The sequence below is a fragment of the Lissotriton helveticus genome, chromosome 2_1 (assembly GCF_964261635.1).
Source record: "Lissotriton helveticus chromosome 2_1, aLisHel1.1, whole genome shotgun sequence".
Classification (NCBI taxonomy): Eukaryota; Metazoa; Chordata; class Amphibia; order Caudata; family Salamandridae; genus Lissotriton; species Lissotriton helveticus.
The window spans coordinates 1,057,973,700-1,057,996,087 of NC_136059.1; the positions used below are offsets into that span (position 1 = coordinate 1,057,973,700).

Sequence of the window (22,388 nt, forward strand, 5' to 3'; positions counted from 1 at the left end):
GCCGCTTGGACTTCTTGTGCCTCTTACCTGACGACGACTTCGACCCGGAGGAGTGCGGCCTACTCTCGGAGCTGTGGTGGCTCCGAGCCCACGCCCTGTCCCTCGACCTCCCATGGGATCGGGACCTCGCACGGCGCGGGGCCGACTGCCGGAGTTCGAGGCGCCTACGGGACCGCTCCCGCCTGGCTTTCGACGAGAGGGCCCGGCAGTCGGAGCAGGCCTTGTCGTCGTGGTCGACACCCAAACAAGACAAACACACGCGGTGAGGATCCGTGACCGACATCAGACGGTCGCAATCGTCACAGTGCTTGAAGCCGGGCATCCCTACGGCACCGTTCGGAGTCGAGAGACTTCGAAAAGCAATAAAAAATTATCAAAAAAGTTAGTCAAAAAATGACTAGGGTTACTGCTTTTTTCAGATCTGCGCTTGCTGGCGTGGAAAAAAGAAGAACTGGCGTCAGCACGCGGAGGCGGCGTCTAAGTACTCCGAGGACGTCATCACGGCGCCCACGACGCCGACGACGGACGCGGAGCCGCAGACGACGCCTACCGACGCGCAAGGGTACTGCTACGCAAAAATTTCCGGATCCAGTCTGACGCCTGGGGATATTCTAAGGTAAGGAATCTAATACTAACGTGTCTCTTTCAGATACATCCCTCTAGTCTCTTGATGAGGCTAGAGGCAAAAGTACATACAGTAAACGTATTTAGCACACAGTAAATTAGCACAGTATATGATTAGCCCTAGGGGCGTCACAAACCATATACTAAGAAAGTGGTATAACAACCACATAGAAACAAGGCCTAGGGCATGTAGAACCGCTGGGGCAACCAGGAACCACCCAAGGTAGTGACGCAGGAGACCCACAGGGGACGCGTGCAGTGTCTAAACACAGCCGCGAATCACCACTGACTTCAATGGTGAAAGTTACGATCAGAATTTTAAAGATAGGGACACTTAGGAGTGGACTTGGAGCAAACCCATTTAGAACTAGACAGTTCGAGAGTCAAGACCCACGGGAGCACCGAAGTACTCGTGTTACCTCACCCACGGAAGCCGGGTGCATAGGTGTCTTTTCGTGTCGGGTTTCGTCGTCGTTTTCTATGGCGAGATGCGGAAAAGGGCTGCAGGCTTCTAAGTGGAAAGTGCCCGGATGGATCCAAGGGTGGGTCAGAGATCTGAAGTACCTGAAAACAGAGGGGACAGAAGGCGATGAGCAGATGCCCACCGATGTCGGATGATTTCAGGTGCAAAAGGTGAATTTTAACTCTTCAGCCACGAGGACCAGGAGGCGTCGACGACAACCAGGAGCTGGATTCGAGCTGTCCCACGTCGGATGTCGGGTGCTGCGATGTCGGCATCCCAATTAGACCCAACAAGCCTTGGCAACAGCAATCCAAGCAGAATGCAAAGATTGATTTTGGAGCAGACCAGCAAGGTCTGAGGGACTCACCCTTTGGAGGGGAGTCAGGGCACGTCTGGAGCAACCAGGGAAGCCCAAGAAACAAAAGAGTTACCATCGTCGGGACCCACCAGTCAATAGACCAGGGATCGTGAAGGGGCCTTGAGAAGAAATGCTAGAAGCGGGCCCATGGAACACTTGTGGAGTGTAGGCCCACAAGCTTCGGTGCAGATGGTGCTCAGGGCTTGGACTACGAGTAGCCCAATACACATCTTCGGGAAAGCTTGAGAAGTAGGTGCACTAGCAAATGTGCACGGTGTCCAGGAGTTCTGGTTCCACGTCTCTTGTGATGGCTGCGGGTCTCAGCTTTGCTGGGATCTCGGGTCGGCCTTGGAGATGTCTGGAAGCCCATGTCCTGTGTCGCAATCCCTTCGGGATCCGGCGGGAGCCTTGGAAATGCAGACCGGCAAGATGCTTATTTGGTGCCTGTTTGAACAGGGGAGTCACTCCTTGACCTCAAGGAAGATTCTTCCGTCTTCTAGTCGAAATAGAATGTCGAAGTTCAAGGATATATGTTGCAGAGTTTCGTCCAGGTATAATCTAAAGTTCTAAGGACTGAGTTCCTATACTTATACTAAGTTTAGGGGTTGGACTTACTCTAGAGTCCCACCTATGGGAGAACCCAGGGTGGGGGTGGGTACACCCCTTCCCCTTTGTCCAGGATTGCGCCATAGCAGGGGCTGAGTGACCCTGCAATCGGTTAGAACTGGGGAATGCACAGGGACACCAAGTGTGCCCCCAGCACTGTCGGAAAAGCATTCACTGAATGCACCCACCCAGCCCCAATAAACTAAAGCCTGTCTGGGGACGTGGTTACATCTCCCTGTGACAGGAAACCTTTGTCCAGGCCTCCCCTGCCGGAGTTTTGTCCAGCAGCAGGAGGTCAGACTCGTGTCTGTGGCTGCATTATCCATTTTGTGATGCTGGGGCTCTTTTAAACTATTACCGGTCAGGTGAGTGTGTACATGTCTTCTCCCTCTAGAAGGGTGGAATTCTACCCCTTCCGCCAGGACTGGCGGAGGGTTGGGATTCCAAAGTGTTTGACCCCAAACAGGAAATGTTTTGATATAGCCATTCCAAAGTTAGAATTTACAACGAGATCATAATGTACTCAAGAGTATATGGTATGGCTGTATCACAGAACAGCCTCAGAGAATAGATTCCGAAAGCTGCAGTGGGGTCCTGCTCATGCATGGACACCCTCTCACACAAAACCAAGCACTCTGCCTTCAGGATTGTTAAGGCCTGCCCTAGGAGTGACTTATAGGTTTATATCTGTCTGTCATTAAAGGTAGATATGGGTAACCTATATCTTAGTAAGGGGTGCAAGCACCACCTTACCCAGGCTGCAGTAGCAGACCTGTGGTGGCATTTTGGAAGGCTTCCCCTGGGTGGCATAATACATGCTTCAGCCACTGGTAGCAATCAATATAGAGAGAAAGCAGCAAGGCTGGGGTCCTGAATAGCAGGGCCCCAGCCAGACTAAAGTCGAAAAACAGCAAAAAGTGGGGGTAACCATAGTAAGCAGATCCTACTCTCCTACACATTCCATAACATAATATACACTATCTCTGGGTTGCCAAACTATGCCCCCACTGTACTGCAGATAATGGTGGACACTAAACTACCTTGTGTGCAATAAACATTAAGGGGGTTCTCTGCGCATTCAAGGGAGAGACCAATTTTAGATAATTTAGTGAAACGTTTGGAGAGGATATTTATCCTTCATCAGGCTAGACGCATATTTGAAAGTGTAGCATTAGAGACAAAACTTACTTAAACGCAGTCTATTTTTGAATAGTATCACAAAAATGTTTTGCCCTGTTAAGATAAGAGGTATTTTTCAAAGCTGGGTGAAAATCAGTCAGTTAACCTGTTAACAGTTTGCATTTTCCTAAATCTTATTCCTTTGCAATATGTATCTATCCACACACATCCAAGTTTAGTACATACAATGTAATACGCTTTTATTTGGTCACACGAGGTGCCTGGAGGAACATAAACACACTGTCCCAAAACCAAAGATTCAAGGGTTGGCAATTTTGCTGATGGGCACGCTCCTGGAAATTGTTATCCCACTTTGCTTACGTCTTACTTATTTAAAAAGGACGTAACAGCGTTGCTTTGAAGTTATGTTATGTTATGTTATCTGGATTTATTGAGCGCACAGATGCCCCAGCAAAGGGGCGTCCTGGCGCTAGTACAGAACAAAAAACCGGACAAAGGTGAGAGACAAAACACAACACAGCAGAACTAAGGAGCTAAGGGGAAGAGAAAGGTTTTGACAGCCTTCCTAAAAGCAAGGAGCCCGTCGATGGCACGAATATGGATAGGCAGGGAATTCCATAGTTTGGCGGCAAGAACTCGGAAAGAGCGTCCGCCAATCCTGGATCTCTTAAAGCGAGGCACTATGGTAAGGTGGAGAGCAGAGGACCTCAGAGAGCGAGCTGGAACGTAGGGGGAGATAAGATGCTCCAGAATCTGAGGGGATGACAATTTGAGAATTTTAAATGTCAGAGTCAATGATTTAAACATTATTCTCTGTGCCACCGGAAGCCAATGGAGATTATAAATGGTTTTCCTAGCTGAACAAAATTTGGGTAAGCCGACCAGAGCCCTGGCGGCAGCGTTCTGGACGCGTTGAAGACGGGAGAGTTCAGCCTGATTGGCTCCAAGAAAAAGAGAGCTAGCATAATCTAGTTTAGACAAGATCATGGCTTGCACAATGAGTTGTCGAGTGGGAGCGTCAAAGTATTTGAAGGTGGACCGAAGCTGACGCAAAATCCCAAAACATGCTGCAGCAATCTTTTTAGTATGGACGGAAAAACTCAGTTGGGAGTCAAACCATACCCCAAGGTTTTTAACTTCAGTGACGGGGGTAGGAGTAGGACCGAGCTCATGCGGCCACCAGTTATCGCCCCACAGATGTGATTGTTTCCCCACAATAAGCACCTCGGTTTTCTTGGCGTTTAATTGCAGGAAATTGTCATTCATCCAGTGGGCCACGGATATAAGTCCCTCACGGAACTTGACTGCCTCAAGATCGGAAGCCCCACTAATAGCAACCGCCAGCTGAGTGTCGTCTGCGTAGGATACGATGGAAAGGTTCCCATGCATGGCGACAGCAGCTAGCGGTTGGACATATAGATTAAATAAAGTGGGGCTGAGAGCCGATCCCTGTGGAACTCCCTGGGCAATCGCATTTGGTTTGGATTCGAAAGGGGGGGGGGTGACCCTGAAGGAGCGATCAGATAAAAAAGATCTGAACCATTCAAGAGCGATATTATCCACCCCGGCTTCAACCAGACGTTGGAGTAGAATGTCATGGGAGACAGTGTCGAAGGTGGCACTTAGATCAAGGAGCACCAGTGCCGCCGTATGACCTGAATCCACCAACATGCGAAGATGTTCAGCCATATACAGGAGCGCGGTCTCGGTGCTGTGACCGGGCCTAAAGCCATTCTGCGAGGGATCTAAAATATTCGCAGAATGGAGATGGTTAGCTAAGATGGTGTTAACATGGGCCTCAGTCAGTTTAGCAGCCCACGGGAGGAGAGAGATGGGGCGATATTTTTCCGCTTTTTTAGGGTCTAGAGCAGGTTTTTTTTAGAATAGGGATTACCTGCGCCTGTTTCCAGGCACAGGGAACAGAGCCTGAGGACAGGGACAGATTAATAAGCTTACAAAGCGGGGGAAGGCAAAAAGAGGGAGATTCTCTAGATTGAGAAGGCCGCAAAGGGTCTTTAGGGGAGCCTGACTTCACTCGAATAACGAGTTTGTTGAACTCCTCCTTAGAAAGCTCCGGAAAATGGGATAGCGTGGTGGAAGTTTTCGGAGTGGCTATATTGCACTGCCGAGATCCTGTGGAGCTGGGGAAAGCTCGATAAATACCTTCCACTTTACTAACAAAAAAGGCAGCTAAGTCCTCGCAATGGGAGGAAGAACAAATCTCAGCGGTAGAAGTTCTACAGGTAGTGAGCTCTTTCAGTGCCTTAAAAATAAGTTTAGTAGGGTTGGTGCTAGCACTGAACTCACGGGAAAAGTAGGAGGCCCGGGCCCTGCAAATGGCTCTGTGGTACTTCTTGATGGTGGCGAGGTACAAAGCTTTCCTGACCGGATCGTATGACTTACGCCAGACTCTTTCGGCTAGTTTACAGGATTTTTTTAGAAGCCGAAGAGAGTCATCATACCAGGGACTGGAGTGGGAGCGCTGTTGTTTAGTCAAGGTAGCAGGAATAAGCTTGTCCAACGCATTAGTGAGCCAGTTGCAATAAAGATCATAGCCCGATTCCACATCAAAAAAAGGGGCCAAAGGGACCTCGCTCAAAAGCTGATGGAAATCGCTAAGTTTCAATTTTTTTCCATGGGCGCCTGAGAATGGCAGGGATAGGGGCAACTACAAGAGGATTTTCAAGTAAGAGATGACATTCAATAAGGTGGTGGTCTGTCCAGGCCATAGGTCTAGGGAGCAGGACTTTGGCCGATGTAAGGGAGGTGAAAAAAGGGTCTAGGATGTGACCACCAATATGTGTATTATGTTGAACTAATTGAAAGAGTTGGAAAGCCTCCAGGTCAGCACAAGTACTACTGGCCACCGAGGGACAAGGGGAATCAAAATGGAGGTTGAGATCTCCAATTATGTTGAAATTGGCAGTTTTCAGAGCCAAAGAGCTTACTACATCGGGAAGGGCGGCCCTGAAGGCAGCATCAGGGCCCGGAGGCCGATAAATGAGTAAGCCAGAAAAAGCAAAGTGCGGATTAACAGAAACTGAAAAATAAGCACTTTCGCATCCCGCGATATCCATAGCCTTCCATGTACATGGATAACTGGTTTTAATAACGGCTGCAATACCACCCCCTCTAGAGTCACGGTTAAAAGTGTAGATTGTATAGTCCGGAGGGAGTGCTAAGTTGATGACAGCCGAGGCGTCATTGTGGAGCCAAGTTTCAGACATGAAAAGAATATCGGGAGCTTCATCAAGTAAGTCATGGACATCAAGATGGTGCTTGACCAAAGATCTAACATTGAGATGGTAGATCTTAAATAATGTAGGATCTGGTGACTTACGGAGAGCAGAACAAGGAGTAGGAATCAGGGTAGGTATGGAAAGCGTAAAGGCGCAGCCGGGGCACCTGAAAGGGCCACACAGAGGGTGGAGATGTGTCTCAGAGCAAGGGGGAAGGGTAAGACGGAGGCGAAGTAAGTCTGTTCTAGAATACATGCCTAATGACTGCTAAAGGCGAAACAGGTAAACGTACCAGCCAAAGTGCAGAGCCCTGCCCTAGCGCTTCCTCTGCGCTGACGGGCGCAGACAGGCAGGACTCTGGCACGACTCAGGCGCAGTGAAGGCGCGACCCGCTGCGCGTCACCGCTGCGCGCTAAGGCAAAGTTTAAGTAGGGCGGGCGGAGGAGGGCTGCAAGGCTAGAGCGCTCGGTCCGGCGCCTCTAGAACGGCGCGTCCTCACCCAAGATGGCGCCTATTAAACTACTGGCGAGCTAAGAGTCCACAGAACCCAAACCCGCAAAGTAGCGGTGCAGGAACCAATTATGGTGCAAGTGGGGGCCAGGAGTCCCTATTAAAATCAGGGTACAAAGCAAATGAAAATAAAACAAGAATAGAAAAAGCGGTAAGTTTAAAAAGCGCGAAGCGCTATGCAGCAAAGTGTTGCAGCGTGTGGGTCTCAGCCACGCTGTTTATCCAGTAGAGAGTTCTGGCAAGCCAGGCGATGACCAGCCTTAAGTAGGGCGGGCGGAGGAGGGCCGCAAGGCTAGAGCGCTCGGTCCGGCGCCTCTAGAACGGCGCGTCCTCACCCAAGATGGCGCCTATTAAACTACCGGCGAGCTAAGAGTCCACAGAACCCAAACCCGCAAAGTAGCGGTGCAGGAACCAATTATGGTGCAAGTGGGGGCCAGGAGTCCCTATTAAAATCAGGGTACAAAGCAAATGAAAATAAGTGGGATGACTCTTGAGGCTTTAATATAATTAGTAATCTCGACCAGATACAGACTGGCTCAGTTTAAATATCGCCATCGGATTTACTGGACTCCACATCGCCTATAGAAAGTGCACAGACGTGACAGCCACAACTGCAATGGAGGGCCGAGGATACCCTTGGGCAGGGTATGGGATGGCTGGAGGGAGTACAAGGAGGCGGGAACTTGACTCTGTAGGGTAGACTCTAATTGTGTGGCAACCCTGTGCTTCATTTGATATTGTGGTCCACTGTGTGAACATCATACTGGTATGGGCAAGAAAGGATGGCATGGTCTGCATACTGTCAGAGCGATGGACGTACAGGTGGCTGTTTCTATTTGATGTACTCCAGATTCCAAGTTTCTCACGTAAGGTACTTAAACTCCATAAAAGGATATATAAAAATATATTATGAGTATATATATTGTGTGATCCTAGGTATGTTTAGAAATATTAGATGTAAGTCTGCAATGTGCCTTGGCAACGCAGTATCCGATGAGAAGATATTTTAAATGCCTTATTTGTTAAGAATTGTTTCTCAAATATTTGATCACCAAGAAGGGAAGGGGTTTTAGGCATATTCACCAGTTTGATTCTAGCAGATTTGGTCACTCAATGATGACTCGACTGCTTATGAGGATTGGAATATATTATTGCAAATCTGATTAAACCCTTTTCTTGAATCTAGACTGAGTCATGTGTTTTACAAGAGGCATTTGCGTCACTGGGCTCAGGCCTTGGCAGTGAAAATTACACATTTTACTCCGTGTTATATCCACAGCATTACAGCTACAATACTATGAAGAAGGCATTATACAGTGTCTTGCGATCAGTTTCCTTCTGTTTGCCCCGATTATAATCAATGTTTGCGGAAAGCCACTCCCAATCACATCTTTGCCCAGAATAGGAATCTGAGTGAATGTTGTCACAAAGAGATCTGATGTCCTCAAAGAAATAGTAAAGCCATCTATCCTGGATGAGAACCAAAAAAGGATACCAGCGAAGGAATTTCTTTTGCATCCCATGCTACAAAGTTGGAGTTATCCTACTCCACCAGAACATTAAGGAAGGGTCATATATCAACTTCCGAACTTGGTTGGTCACCTTTTGAGAACAATTTATAGTGTTTTAATATTATTTGGATGCATTTGTATGATTGTATTGAATATCTTTGAGTTTAGGCTTATGCACGGATATAAATACTTTAGGGTACTTAAGTAAAGCTGTTCCACCTTTCTTAGGAAGATTGTAGAAAATGATTTTAAGTGCAGTGTTGGAAGACTTGTATGGGAGATTATATAATAAATTAGCCTCCTGTATTTACTTCCGTTAAAAGAAAAAGAAAAAACAGTTGGAATGCCCCTTTAATAAATATACAAATAACAGTGGCGTAGGGAGGGGGGTGAGGTGGGTGCAGGCCGCCCAGGAGTCATCACTGAGGGGGGTGACAAAATGGCAAAAATGTGTTTTAAACACATGTTTTTGCCATTTTGTCAAGCCGGCAGTGACCAGAAATGTTCTGCACCGGGTACCACCTGACCTTACTACGCCACTCCAAAAGACAAGTTACCTTCAGTAACGCTCTTTCTGGTAGATACTCTCATCACAGTTTCCTCACGTTTTGAATATTCCCCAGGTGTCAGACTAGATCTGGAAACTTTCTAAGCAGTACCTCTGCGGGCTGGTAGGTGGTGCGAAATGGCTCTGCGCAACTTTCGTTCCGCTCTGGAAGTAATGCGGGGGAATTTCATAAAGAATCCACTCTCATGTGGTGACATCATTTACTCTGTGCCTCAAGAGGCAGATCCCAATAATCAAACTGACTTTGACCAGTGTGCAGATCTCTATATTTTGGACCTTCTTGCATGGAAAAGAGCCCAGTTCACAGAACAGGGAGGATAGGAGGGCCGGTGAGGTATCTGCAGTTAGATTAGGTGTGTGTCAGAAAGAGCTTTACAGAAGGTAAGCAACTTATTCTTCTGATGGATACTTCTAACAGCAGATTCGTCATCTTTTGAGTAGATGTCCGCCAGGACCGAGTGGGCAAAATGCTTGTCTCGATGGACCAGGCTTTGTGAACGTATGGAGTGACACCCAAGTACCAGCCTTGCAAATACACAGAATAGGCACTCCATATGCCAACTGAGTGATAGCAGTCTTAGCCATGTCGAATGAGCCCATAAACCATCTGGGGGCTGCTTCTTAACCAGTGTGTAGCAAATTTGATTTCAGAGCATGATACACTGATAGAAGAATCTCTTGTGCACTGCCTTGCCCTTCATCTCTCCAGTGAATTTCGTAAAGAGCTGATCGTTCATACAATATTCCCTGACTCGATCGATGTAATAGCGGAGTCAACTTAGGGTCCACCAATGTAATCTCTCCTCTGCCTTAGAGAGATGAAGTGGAGTGCAGAATGAGGGTAGAGTGATGTTTTCCCAACATGAAAAGGAGTTAACACTTTTGGAAGAAAGGAAGCTCGGGTTCTCAGGACAAGCTTGTCTGGAAAGAAAGTAGTGTAGGCCAGGTTGATGGGACAGGGCTTGCAGCTCACTCAACCACCACTCTGATGAGGTTACAAGCTGTAGTGGGCAGCTATGTAGCGTTTCAAAAGCAGCACATATCAGGAAGGTGAGAACCAAGTTAAGGTTCTACTGAGGAATGATAAAAAGCAGAGGGCTTAAACCAAGGTTGCAAACCCTTCACAAAACGCAACACAATGGGTGGTTTAAACAACGAGGATTGATCCGGCAACAGCATTAAGGGAAAAAGAGCAGACAGGTCCCCATAGACTATGCCCAAAACAAGTCCTTGCTGGACTACGAATAACATAAAAAGTAATTGTTCGGTTAACCTAGCTTGAAGTGGGTCAATCTGCTGAGTACTGCACCAAACCACAAACTTGTCCCAACAGCAGGGGTATACTGATTTTGGCAAGGGATGCATAGCAGCCAAGATAACATCTACAACCTCAGGAGGGAGATTGAAGGCAGTCTGTTGTAGCAGCTCACTCTCAAAGCACGGAGGTGCAAAACGTGCAGGCCTGGGTGCAGGATCTTGCCTGCTGCTGCAACAGAAGATCCTCCTGAAGCGGCAGCCTGATAATAAGACAGATGCTCCTTCCCAGGCTTTCTGGATACCACATGATCCTTGCCCAAACCGGTGCCACCAAGATGACTTGACTCTGGTCGTACTTGATCTTTTTCAGAACACTGGGCAAGAGAGGTATCGGCAGGAAGGAATACAGGAGTCCCTAGTTCCACTCTAATTAGAATACGCCCCCGAGGGAGAGATGCCTTGGAAACTCCAACAAGAAAAAGTGTTGAAATTGCACTTTCTCTACGGTGGGAATAAATTGAGCTAAGTTTCTCGGGTTTCATGGAAGAGAAAAACTATCACCTCCAGGTATAAGTGCCAGTCATGATCCGCCGGGCTTCAAAGGCTAAGGTTCGTTCGCCTAGGCATTTTGAGATCCCGCCAGTTCGTGTACCACCAGGATTATCTCCCGGTGTCCCAGCCACTTCCAGAGATGTAGTGCAGTCTGACACAGGGTCGAACTTTTCATCCCACCATGTTTGTTGCAATACCATATGGTGCTGGTGCTGTCCGTCAGAACGTGTACGCACCTCTCTCTCTGATGGACAGTTGGAAGACCTGCAATGCCAAGCGATGACCCGCAGTGACCTAAGGTTGACGGGGAGCCAGGACTCTGCCAGAGACCACATGGTTCTGATATTGACTGTTAGCTCTTGGTGGGGTAGGGAGGAGGAGCCTGCCACTGACTCAATTGCATTCCAGCAATCACCACTACAGGTATTCTGCAGTTGCCTCCAAAATCCGGACGAGATCGTAGAGGTCCCCCTGATGATGTGCCCATTGGGACTTCAGATCCCACTGCAGAGTCCGCATATGCCACCTGGCGTGCTTGACCAACAGGATGCAGAAGGCCATCAGTTCCACAACCTTACAGTAATTACGACTCTCAGTTCTTGGGTGGGAAGGCACAAAACTACTCCATGCTCAGAATGGCTCAGATGAAGGGGAGCATATGTAAAGGAGTCGAGTGTGACTTCAGAAGGTTGATAGTGGACCTCAATGAAGAGGGGTGGTTCACTGTGGGTTGAAGGGGGGACAACTACCTATAGCGGGCCCGCCTTCAGAAGCCATTCATCGAGGTACTGGGAAGTCTGGTACCTAGATGTCTGAAGATGTGCTCCAGCCATCGCCTTCACTTTTGTGAACACCTGAGGGGCACTGGTGAGGCCAAAGAGGAGCACAGCAAACTGAAAATGTTCCTGCCCCACCTTGAACCGCAGATAGCATCTGTGGGACTGAAAGAAAGGAATGTGGAAATAGGCATACCACAGGCCCAACAAAACTATCCAGTCTCCACTGTAGAGGGCAGACAAGACTTGGGCCAGGCTAAGCATCTTGAATTTTTTCTTCCACTGGAAGGCATTTAAAGGGCAAAGGTCTGAGGCCTCCCTTCTTCTTTGTGATCAGAAAGCAAGGAGTAACAGCTAAAGCCTACCCTTTCTATGGCTCCAAAGCCAACAGGACCTCCACTTCCTGTAGTAAGAGGGACAGATGGTCTCTGTCAGCCATTCAAGGATGGTGGAATGTGCTGCGGGGTAAGAAGAAATGGTAAGGTGTAACCCAGAAGGACAATCTGTGGGACCCACTTGATTGAAGTTGTTGCCTGCCACCCTGTCAGAAAATGTCGGATCCTGCCTACGACACGGTGTGACTCGAAGGGCCCACTAAAGAGGTTTAGCAGATGAAGCAGCAGGTGGGGTAGAAGGCTGTGCTGCAACTGCCCCTGCTGTCTAAGCCATCTGTGGGTATCACAGCTTCGGCCACAAAAAGGCTGATGAATTTGCTGGATAGGCTGAACTGAATGGTAATATTGGAAGTCCCTAACATAGCGACGGAGGGCGCAAAGCTGTTGGTGTGGCTGCGCAGCAGGGCAGACGGGCCCCAATAGAGCAGCTTGGCCGTATTATCCTACAATTCGCTCAAGGACCGAGACTGCTTTCTCCTCAAAAAGTCAGACCCCATCAAAAGGCATGTCCTTCAAAGTGGACTGGAGATCGGTGGAGAAGCCTGTGGACCACATCCAGGTGTGGTGCCTGAGAGCCACAATGGTACCAATTGACCTGCCTAGGCAATCCATGGTGTCCAAGTCATAGTAGATGGTAGATTTAGCCAAATTGCGACCATCTCAATAGCTAGCATAAGGAAGGGACACAAAAATTATGTAATAGAGTCCCCAAGGGCATGGGAATAATACCCTAAGAGGCAGCTGGCATTAACAGGACATAGTGCCAAACTGGTCAAAGAAAACATGCGCTTCCCAAAGATTTCTATGCATTTTAATTCCCTGTCTGGTGGTGTGGTAGACAATGCATTAGGGATGACCTTTCTCATTGAGGCCTGCATAACAAGGCTCTTAGGCATGGGAAGCAGAGTCAGAAGGTCTGGGTCACCCGAGGCTGGGCAATGGAGCCATGCTATCTGCCTAGTCATCAGAGGTCCGGGACAGGGTTTTGCCCAAGCCCTGAGAAGGGTGTCTGTGAGGGCTTTACTGTGTGGAAGCAGGGGCTCAGTATCTGTTCACCCAGGCTGAAGCCTTCAAGTAAGGACATTAGTCTTCACCTCCTTAGTGGGTGGCTGGCCTTATGACCCTGGTGAAAGAGGCAAATATGTACGTTTACCCCACAGGGAATCACAACGCGGTCGTTACAACGACCGCATTGTGATTCCGCATACCATTACTCCGCAAGTCGGAACAACGGCTTGCGAAGGGGGGGGGGCGCTGGATGTTGGAATAGTATAATTTACTACTCCAACTCCAGTCTGTGCGGACACTGGGGAAGGTGTTGGATTTTAAATCCAACATCTCCCACCCCCCCTCCGCAAGTCGTTGTTCCGACTTGCGGAGTAATGGTATGCGGAATCACAACGCAGTCGTTGTAACGACCGCGTTGTGATTCCCTGCGGGGAGAAAGTTTCGGGGTAAACATTGTTTACCAAAAGAGGCATTTTTTGCCATGGAAGGTCCAGGCATTGGAATTAGCCCAGTGTCTAGTGAGGTGTCCAGGCCTCTGGTGTCCTAAAGGTCCTCATACAAATTGCCTTCATTATATGATTGGGCAACTTCATCCCCAGCATCATATGCATGGTTGTCAGAATTCTTTCCAAGGAAGTATGAAGAGTTAGACCCTTCCTGTAGGAAGGGGCAAAGATTATGGAATCGACTAACCATACTTTAGTTCCTTCAGCTTTTATATGATGATGCCAATGCGTTATTCACTCTTTCCCCAACCCTGATTGTCCTTCAGAGGGTACCTCTCGTAGGGAATGCTGTGGTAGCAAGTAGCCCTATGTTCCATGTGACGGCACCTTTAGCCTGTACACGATTTTTGGCCAGTATCACCCAACATTCTGGCACCTGAGGTCTAGTTTTTCGTATTATAAATATGGATTCCATAAATTAAGGATGCTATCTGCTATTGAATAAAAAGCCAAGATCGGCTGAGCGTGTCATACATGGTAAGGGACCACTTGGCATTTTTGTTATCAGCGTTCCCCAGCCCTGTTATTCACATGGGAAAGCAGGCAAGTATTTTCAAAGTAAGCATATGAAGTTCTAAAGTCATACGGAAATTACAATTTGGGGCATTGGATTTCAAGGCATTGACCGATCTGATTCATAAGTACAGGCAAAATTTATACACACACACACAGAAGAGATCAAATGTACCTTTCCAAGAAATTAGAGATAATAACACATATGGTGGAGTGGGCTTCATGTGTACTGCACATTTGTTGGCATCGGACCTCAATGGTCAATTCGAGGGAGGAGTTGATGTATGCTGCCAGCACGGATATTGTTACATATTTACTACTGAACAGCATATTCCCTCTAATCCGCTCAGTCTTGGAGCTTAAGCGTAATATTTCTCTACATTCTCAGTGTCATCAACATTTAACCACATTGTCATTTTGTCCATATCCCTGAGGTAGTCGTCATCATCATCATAATCTTTATTTCAAATTCAAAAAGGAATTCATAAAAGCAACACATAAAAATATTTGAAATTCCAATAGGAATAAAATACGACTCCATATAAATAAAATGAGTGAGCCCCGCAAGACTTCATTCTCATCACACAATAACTAACATGCCTGGTACATCTTACTAAGATTACATTTAACAGCAAGCTATTCATCTTCGAGGTGTACATCACACCTCCATTCTTTGCCTTATCTTGACTGCCTCTTTAGGAAAACGTACAATAGAATAACATCTAAACTCATTATTTAAAACATTTGTAAAAAAAACAACCAAACCAACAACAACAAAAAAAAGAGCAGGACGGACTTGTCTAAAACCCAAGTTTTTAAGGAGCTTTTTATTAAAAAGTAAGCGAGCTGTCAATACAATTTACAAAACTTTAAAAAGTGAAGAGTATTCAATTTCTGAGGAGACACAAGGTCGAAGCCACAGGAACAAGGATCTTAATTGAGTTCTACCTCCTAGATACCGCCAGCAGACAATGTAACAGACTCAGCCTGAACTTTTACAACAAATAGTGATGATCACCACTTGTTATAAATGTAAAGTAAGGCTCAGATGTATTGTCTTTAAGAAGATGTACCCACGGAAGGGATTATCTGACATTACGGAATATTCTCTTTCCGAAGCTCTGAAGGCAAGAAATGATTTACTGGTTCCCTCTATATGTTTCTTAGTTAGTGACCCTTAGTTGCTAAATGCCTCGGGACACCATAAGGCGACAAAAGGATTCTAAATATATTTCAACCAACGAACGTTCATAGCCTTTCCAGATTTAAACAATCCTCTGTTATTACTCTATTGAGCTTCGGCTCAGGATTAACCCAAGTCATGATCCATCTAATCAGGGGTTGCAAGGCCAACACGTCAGAGAGATATTATTGTAAGACTAAATCCTGGGGTGTGATATAGCATTGGGCAATCACAACAAACGTTGTGTAAATTGTTTTCTCCACAACTTGGAACCTTGCAGGAGTCCTGAGGTGAGGGTCCCAGTGAGGCGCAAGAGATCGCAGCAGATCCCCATGACCCCCGGAGCGGGTGGAGAATACCTGTTGCCTCCTTTCTTTCTCCACGAGACCAAAGGCTGGCTGGTCTCCTACTTGAGTCCCGAGAGTGCCCCTTTCTCTATGCTGCACGTGTCCCTTCACTCGCTCGGGACACAGCAGGGGGTGTCTCTTATGTGCTGAGGCCTGTTGATCCTGTAGATGGCCCTCCATATTGTCTGTGCCTTCCCCCCATGGCCTCATTAGTATTATTTTTCTTCAAAATGGTCTCTCCTACTTAACCATGAAAACAAAGGATGGACTTCCAGGAGCCTTCACGCTGGTTAAGCAATCACGCCGGCCATCTTGGAATGGTACTGGATTACCACTGTTTTTGGACTAATCTGCTACGCTTGCCCACAGGTTCACTTCTGGTCCTAATCTATTTGAACTTTTGGAACTTTAACGATGCCCCCTGGACTGAAACCAAAACTGTCTGTACTTACCGCGGTGCCCGAGCAAATTTGGCTGATGCCCGGTGGAGCGGTCATATACAGCGATAGAGGAGTTTGGGTCTGGTTCACCGCTTGGCCGGCACCTACCCACCCGGACATCGTTTTCCTCGCCTCCCCGTTGTGTTTTCCTACCTGCATTCCCTACCCCCGTTTACCATTCCTCCTCTACCTCTTCACTCCCCACAAGACGTGTGTACGCGCTAATAATCTCACATTATTGTGTAATCTCGTGTTTTTTCTTTTCTCCTATGTCTATACTTGTCTATGTAAATATGGAACCTGTAACTCACTGATCCTCATGTAAAGCGCTCTGATACCTCCGGGTCTAGCCAGCACTATATAAATCTTTGCAAATAAATAAACTTGTAGAGAATGGATCTTATACGCCCAGATATCACTACTTAGGTTAAGGCAGACACACACTTAGCCTGCTAGACTTTCATCATGGATAAGTTTGTGTCAAACTCAAAAACTCTTTTGATGGACTTTGAAAAAGACTTCTTCTTGGCAGCTAACAAAGGGACCTACAAGGTCAGAAAAATCAAACAAAATGCCTAGATATGGAAGGCATCCACCCTTGAAAGAACTCTGCCTTGCAGGCTGAAATGCCTAGTCTTCATTGATTGTGAGCCAGCCACCGTAACCCAAGATTTTGAATCGTTTGTCACTAACTCCAGCGAGTTCGTAAACTTAACAAGGTAGTTGCGTGGTTTTATATCCCCTCTCACTTGATTCATGCGGATCTCTTCTCCAACCAGCCGTTCCCTTGTTTCTTTCTTCCATGCTCCAAAAAGTGGTCCAGACGGTTCTAACCAATGTATCATCATATACCTTTTTGCCAGTAGTACGGAAAGGGCCCCAAATATATATCAGATATTCTATTTTGGGTCTAGGATGTAATCCTAAAATTCAGTATCTAAGGAACTGCAAGACTATCGGTTCTACTACATAACTGAGTGCATATTTCACGTTTCTCGAGTATTCAGCTCCTTCTGGCCATACTAAATGAAGCAAGTCAGCGCTATCCCACTGGCATCTGGTGCAGTTATATAAGCTTGCTCACTACTACTGGGGTAATATAGGCACTGTGAAGTATTTGAACTGGATGAGTCGGAACCTCACATCACTGGTTGACTTTTTTCCACTAAATTCAGTTAAGTTTGACCTCAATAACTTTTCTCACTTCCATGGGCAGACAGCACCGCAGCCGGACGATCCAATGTGAGGGTCTATGCATTGTAGGTAAAGGTTTACCCTCTAAGATTGTATACGGCTGATATTGTAGCTGAGATAGGTGCACAGCCCAAATCCTTCCCAGTTGAGGCCATGGCACTGGTAATGCGAGCAAATGTCAGGAATCTATCTGCTTGATATACAAGTCTCCTATTCACAGCCCTTCAGTCCATCTAAACACCACTGCTTTGTAGCGCATTTAATGAAAGTGTGGAAGGCCGTGTCCCTTAGCATGGTGTTAAAATCTTGGTTGTAAGAACTTGCCATAGGGGCCTTGACTGTGGTGCTTTAAAGGGGCTTTGGTCCTCACAAGGGGTAAAAAGTACTACACAAATACCAGTATAATGCATTATAATACATACCAACTATCTGATATATATATATATATATATATATATATATACAATATGATTTTAACAACCATGCTGATTGTCCTTTGCTTGCAAAATTGCCATGTGCATTAATTTTGAAGAGAACTCAATGCACCTTGCCCATTTTAATATTGGTTCAGAAATATCTCTGAAAGCCCTAAATTCACAATACAAATTAATGATTGTGATGCATCTAACTTAAGTGAACCTATTAACCATGTTGAAGAACCTTGCTAAGTTTACAATTAGACAGAGGCAACAATGTACAAATATACTTAGATTAAAAAAAATAGGTGATTATAAACATTAACAAAATAATAGTTTATTGAAGGTTTTAGTTGCTCGATTTGTGGGATAATAAAAATAACAATGTCTCTTTGTAGTTATGTACAGATAGAACACATAAAATTACCTTTTTGTTATCATTAACAGGTCAGTAGAATTGACCATGGCATGGGCAAAGTATCTGTATTTTGAAAATCTTCCATTTTCAATTTTCTAAAAGTGAAAAAAATCAATATTTTATTATTTATATCTCTTATTAAAGTACATACGTGAGCATATGCTCAAACATATTTTAACCAAGTGCGTCACATGTCACCGAGGTGGAGGTTTGTCTTCCATCTCTTCTGGCTGCAATAAACAGTCATATATGGATGCTTTTTATATAGCTTTGCAACAATAAATTTTTGAATTAATGACAAAAGATAAACCAAAAAATCAGAGAGAGAAAACAGACCAGAAAACAAAGGTAAATTCAACAATTGCACTTGACGGTAAAAATCACTTGCCTGATACTTCAGAGACAAGAGTAACTTTGACAAGCACCAGAAAGATAATGTACTCCTGTAGGTGAACAAAAACTCCATGTAAAGAGGTGACTTATAGATGAAATATTGGGCCAATTACTTTGAATGTCTTTATCAGAATCACAATAGCAGGGCAAAATGTAAAGATATAGTGTTATTTTATGTCTCTTTCTTTTTTAATTTGTATGCTTTGTTTTGTTGTGCATTTTCTGGGGCTGTGTTAAAATATTGATGTGGGGTTTTCTGCATACCAGAGTCCATTAAGGTTTATGCTACCGCCTCTCCCCCCTGTGTCCATGTCTACCAGTGTCCATAACTCAAACGTTTTCCCAGCAGAAGAACCAAATGTGAAAATGTAGGAACTAATATTCAAAGGACACACTATTTGTTGGTGACCTACATAAAAGAACAGGATATTGAACTGGAAAAACAGTTATCTCCCTGTCAAACTGTGAAGCGCACTATCCACACCAAACAAACTGCTTCATGCATGCAACTTGTTCATAATACAATTCACCATCAACAAGCCCGGCAAAGGGGAATACCCCAGCTCAGTTCCAAGTATAAAAGGTCTATGACCCTCACTAGAGTCTCATTTGCCCCCAACTGTCAGTCTCACCCTGGCCGGTATGCAGTAGCTAACTTCTCCCATGGGTGGAGGTACAAATTGGGTGGCCCTGGGGCAGTAGAGCACTGTCCTCTGCTGGTGGAACATCAGAAAAAGCAGAGCCCACATAACAGACTCACAGGCTGTTGAACAGAGTGAATTGGAAACAGGGCTGGTCAGGAAAACGTGGAAAATAAAAAGAGGTGGACCTGTTTGAACGATGTGGTGACTTTCCTCTACAAGGACTTTGGCAACAAACGTCCTAAAATGAAGTCAAAGGGGGTCCGGCAATGGCAATCAACAATGGTGGTATTTCAAAAGAAGGAAGTCAAACTACGAATCCTGAATGGTCACGGAGGTTAGCATCTTACCGTAGAGTGGTCAACCACACCAAACTGCGTTTAGCATTTTGAACTTTCATGTGGCAGCAAGGCATTTAAATTGCAAAGGTCCAACAGCTAAATGGCTGGAACTCTCATTATCTCTCTTAACAGAAAAGCAAAAATAGCTAAATTCTAGTTGTTATAACACTCTACTACAATTTTAGTCAGTTTCAGAAGCAGAAGTCTCTGCATCTCTATACTCCGAGGTTCTAACTTATGTAGACAAGGATAATGCGTTAAGCACCTGGTTTTATACTATGGAGAGCACCCATGGTCTATGGAAATGAGCGTCTGTGAGGAAATGGGGTCCTTATATGGTGTGGTTGTTAGACCGCACCGTGTTATACATGTACCTTCTAGTACTAGTTCGGTTTTGCTTGTCAAAACTTAGCTCAACCCTTGGTAGCTGTAGCTGCGAGCAGTCCGGTTTCAACAAAGGAACATGTGTACAGCATTTAAACAGCGCCAAAACAATTGAAGGAAGGAACTCGACACTCAAGAAATCCGAAACCAATTTATAAAAATACTTATATTTTTATGTATTTATGGACACCAAAAATTAACAAGATACATAAGAGGGCTCCAGAGATATAGATTTTACAAGGAACAATAAATCAAGACTTTTCACTTATGCACAAACTAGCACTGGCAAATTCAACGAATTTGACACTTAGAAACTCCTTCAAGAAAACCTTTTTAAGAGTGAAATGGGGTTACTTATAGTACATTTGAGCACCAACACAGGTAGTGAGCCAGTCAGGAGGTCTGGCAAGGTCTAAAAAAACACCTCAACAAGTAAAGTAGTCTTCAGTCCAGTTTCAGTGGACCTTTGCCGTTGACTTCTATGGAGTCCTGATACAAGGGATACAAGCTGATGAAGATGATCAAAGATGTTGAAGATGCTGTGCAGTCAACAAAGGTCATCCTGGGGTTACTGATTGGCCCACGGTCTTGATGAGGTGATTCTGGCCACAGGGATTGACGTCCCTCTAAGCCTGCTATGGTTCAGCAGGAGTCCAGTTGCCCGGCACAGCAAAGTCAGTGGTTTCCTTCATTTGGTGATAACTCTACCTCTGGGTGGCCAAACTGCACTCTGACGAGTCTCTCAGGTAAATCAGACTCAGGTGCAACTTTTGAGCATGGTGTCTCGGTATCCTGGACTGCACTATGACGAAGAGCAATGATCCGATGATCAGGGCTACTAACTCTCCCAGGCAAGCTTCTTCAGCTTTTAGTGGCTCTGTGCTGTGAACAGGAAGTCAGCCAACTGACTCAGATTCTCTGTTTATGGCTGGGCTCAAAGGATGATTTAAGGCACCCTAGAGTTGTACCTACCTGGAGGCTACACGCTGATGGAAAACCCGGTTTGGCCAGCGTTTCCCCCCCTCTGTCCCTTAAGCCAACCTGTGTTTCTGAATAAAAGAGCAGCCCCTCTCAAGTGTGCTCACTATTTGCCCTTCAAAGGCAGCTTCCCCTTTTGAAGTCCGCCTTTTGGTGATAACACCCCATGTGGCTTCCTTCCAGGAGGAGGTAATACCTCCTCCATCAGTAGGCCTTTGTTGTTACCTGCCCTGTGAGTCATTTACATGTCTGCCCAGGTGGGCAGAAGTCTGTCTCGTGGCCAGCCTCTGCAAAAGGGTAATAGTAGACTTGGGAAGCTGAGTGGCAACTTTCTAAAAGTTGCATATGGCAACAAGGTACATTATTTTCCGCTTGGGCATACATATATACAGTTCTACTGTGATATGATAAAACTATATTGCACACAAGTCATAATGTGAGGATTTCCAGCAAATATTTAGCATTTCTGCATCATCAAGTAAGTGTCTTGAACTGTTTTGATCCTATTTAAATCTGTGTTCCCATCATACCTCAGAAATACAAAACATTCGCTTCATTTCTGCTTTCCCAACTAACTGTGTACAGTTTATTTACAAGTATATACATGTTCTTGTATTTTACAATAAATGACATCTTGCAGACTTTTCCTTTCACACACCCCAGTTCCCCAGCAAGATGGTCACATAATACACTTTATTTTTCTTTCTCTGACGGTAAACTGAGAGGAGTTAGTAGACACCAAACATCTGTGTTAAAAAAAGCTGCAATTTGTCAGAAAACATAGCCTGACATTTGACCTTTGTCTCTGAAGTGCAGCAAACTTTGACAAGACAAATACAAAATTTAAAGGCATCTTTATGTATTGCGTGGATTTTCACAACCCACCAAAAATCAGCTCACGACCCACCAGCGAGTCTCAAACCAGTTTGGGAAACACTAGATTAAAATATGGTTGGGTTCAGCGTTAGTAATAATGGATCATAATAAAATTATGATTTTAGTTTAAAGTTGGTATTAGCTTTAGTGTTATACTAAGATAACTTATTATTTTTAAAAGGCAAATTTCTTTTAATTTAGAGTTCGAGTAAACATATTTAAAAAAATGAACGTAAATAAATTTGATTAAAAATATGATTAAGGAAACAGCATTATTATAAAAAATAAGGTTAGTGTTAAGGGACTGAGTAAAAGCGAGACATAGCTTTTAAATAATCGAGATCGATCCGCAAAGTAAAGGTAGGTTCAAAGCAATGGTTTGGAAAAGTGAAGGTTACAGAAGTAAGTAAAAAGGCGTAATTGTGACAGATACACATGCCCAACAAGAAACTTACAAAAGGTTAATTTATTGGACAAACGAAGATTTATTTTTGAACATTAACCCCAGCACTTTACAGTTCAGGTTGTCCAATGGCTGTGCCGGCAACCAGATGGAAAATAGTAAACAGCTCAATGAGTTGCTGGTGCTTAAGGACACTTAAAATGTTAAAGCCACTTATGTTGCAGATGTTGTCAAAGATTTAAAGGATTGATATGCTATAATAGTTTTCATCCGCATATGAACTTCTCATTTCTAGCACTTTTGATGCTTATTGCTCACTCTATTCTTCCACTGCTGAAATAGCCTTCT

General features: G+C 45.3%; 1 protein-coding gene across 1 annotated transcript in view; it reads right to left on the minus strand.

Annotated features, from left to right (window-relative positions):
- Positions 1 to 22,388, minus strand: part of VPS13A (vacuolar protein sorting 13 homolog A) — a 2,196,319-nt gene that overhangs the window by 65,277 nt on the left and 2,108,654 nt on the right. The window contains exon 69 of the mRNA XM_078675860.1: positions 18,034 to 18,119. Coding sequence (XP_078531986.1) covers positions 18,034 to 18,119 — 86 coding nt within the window. The remainder of the gene's footprint in view (positions 1 to 18,033; positions 18,120 to 22,388) is intronic.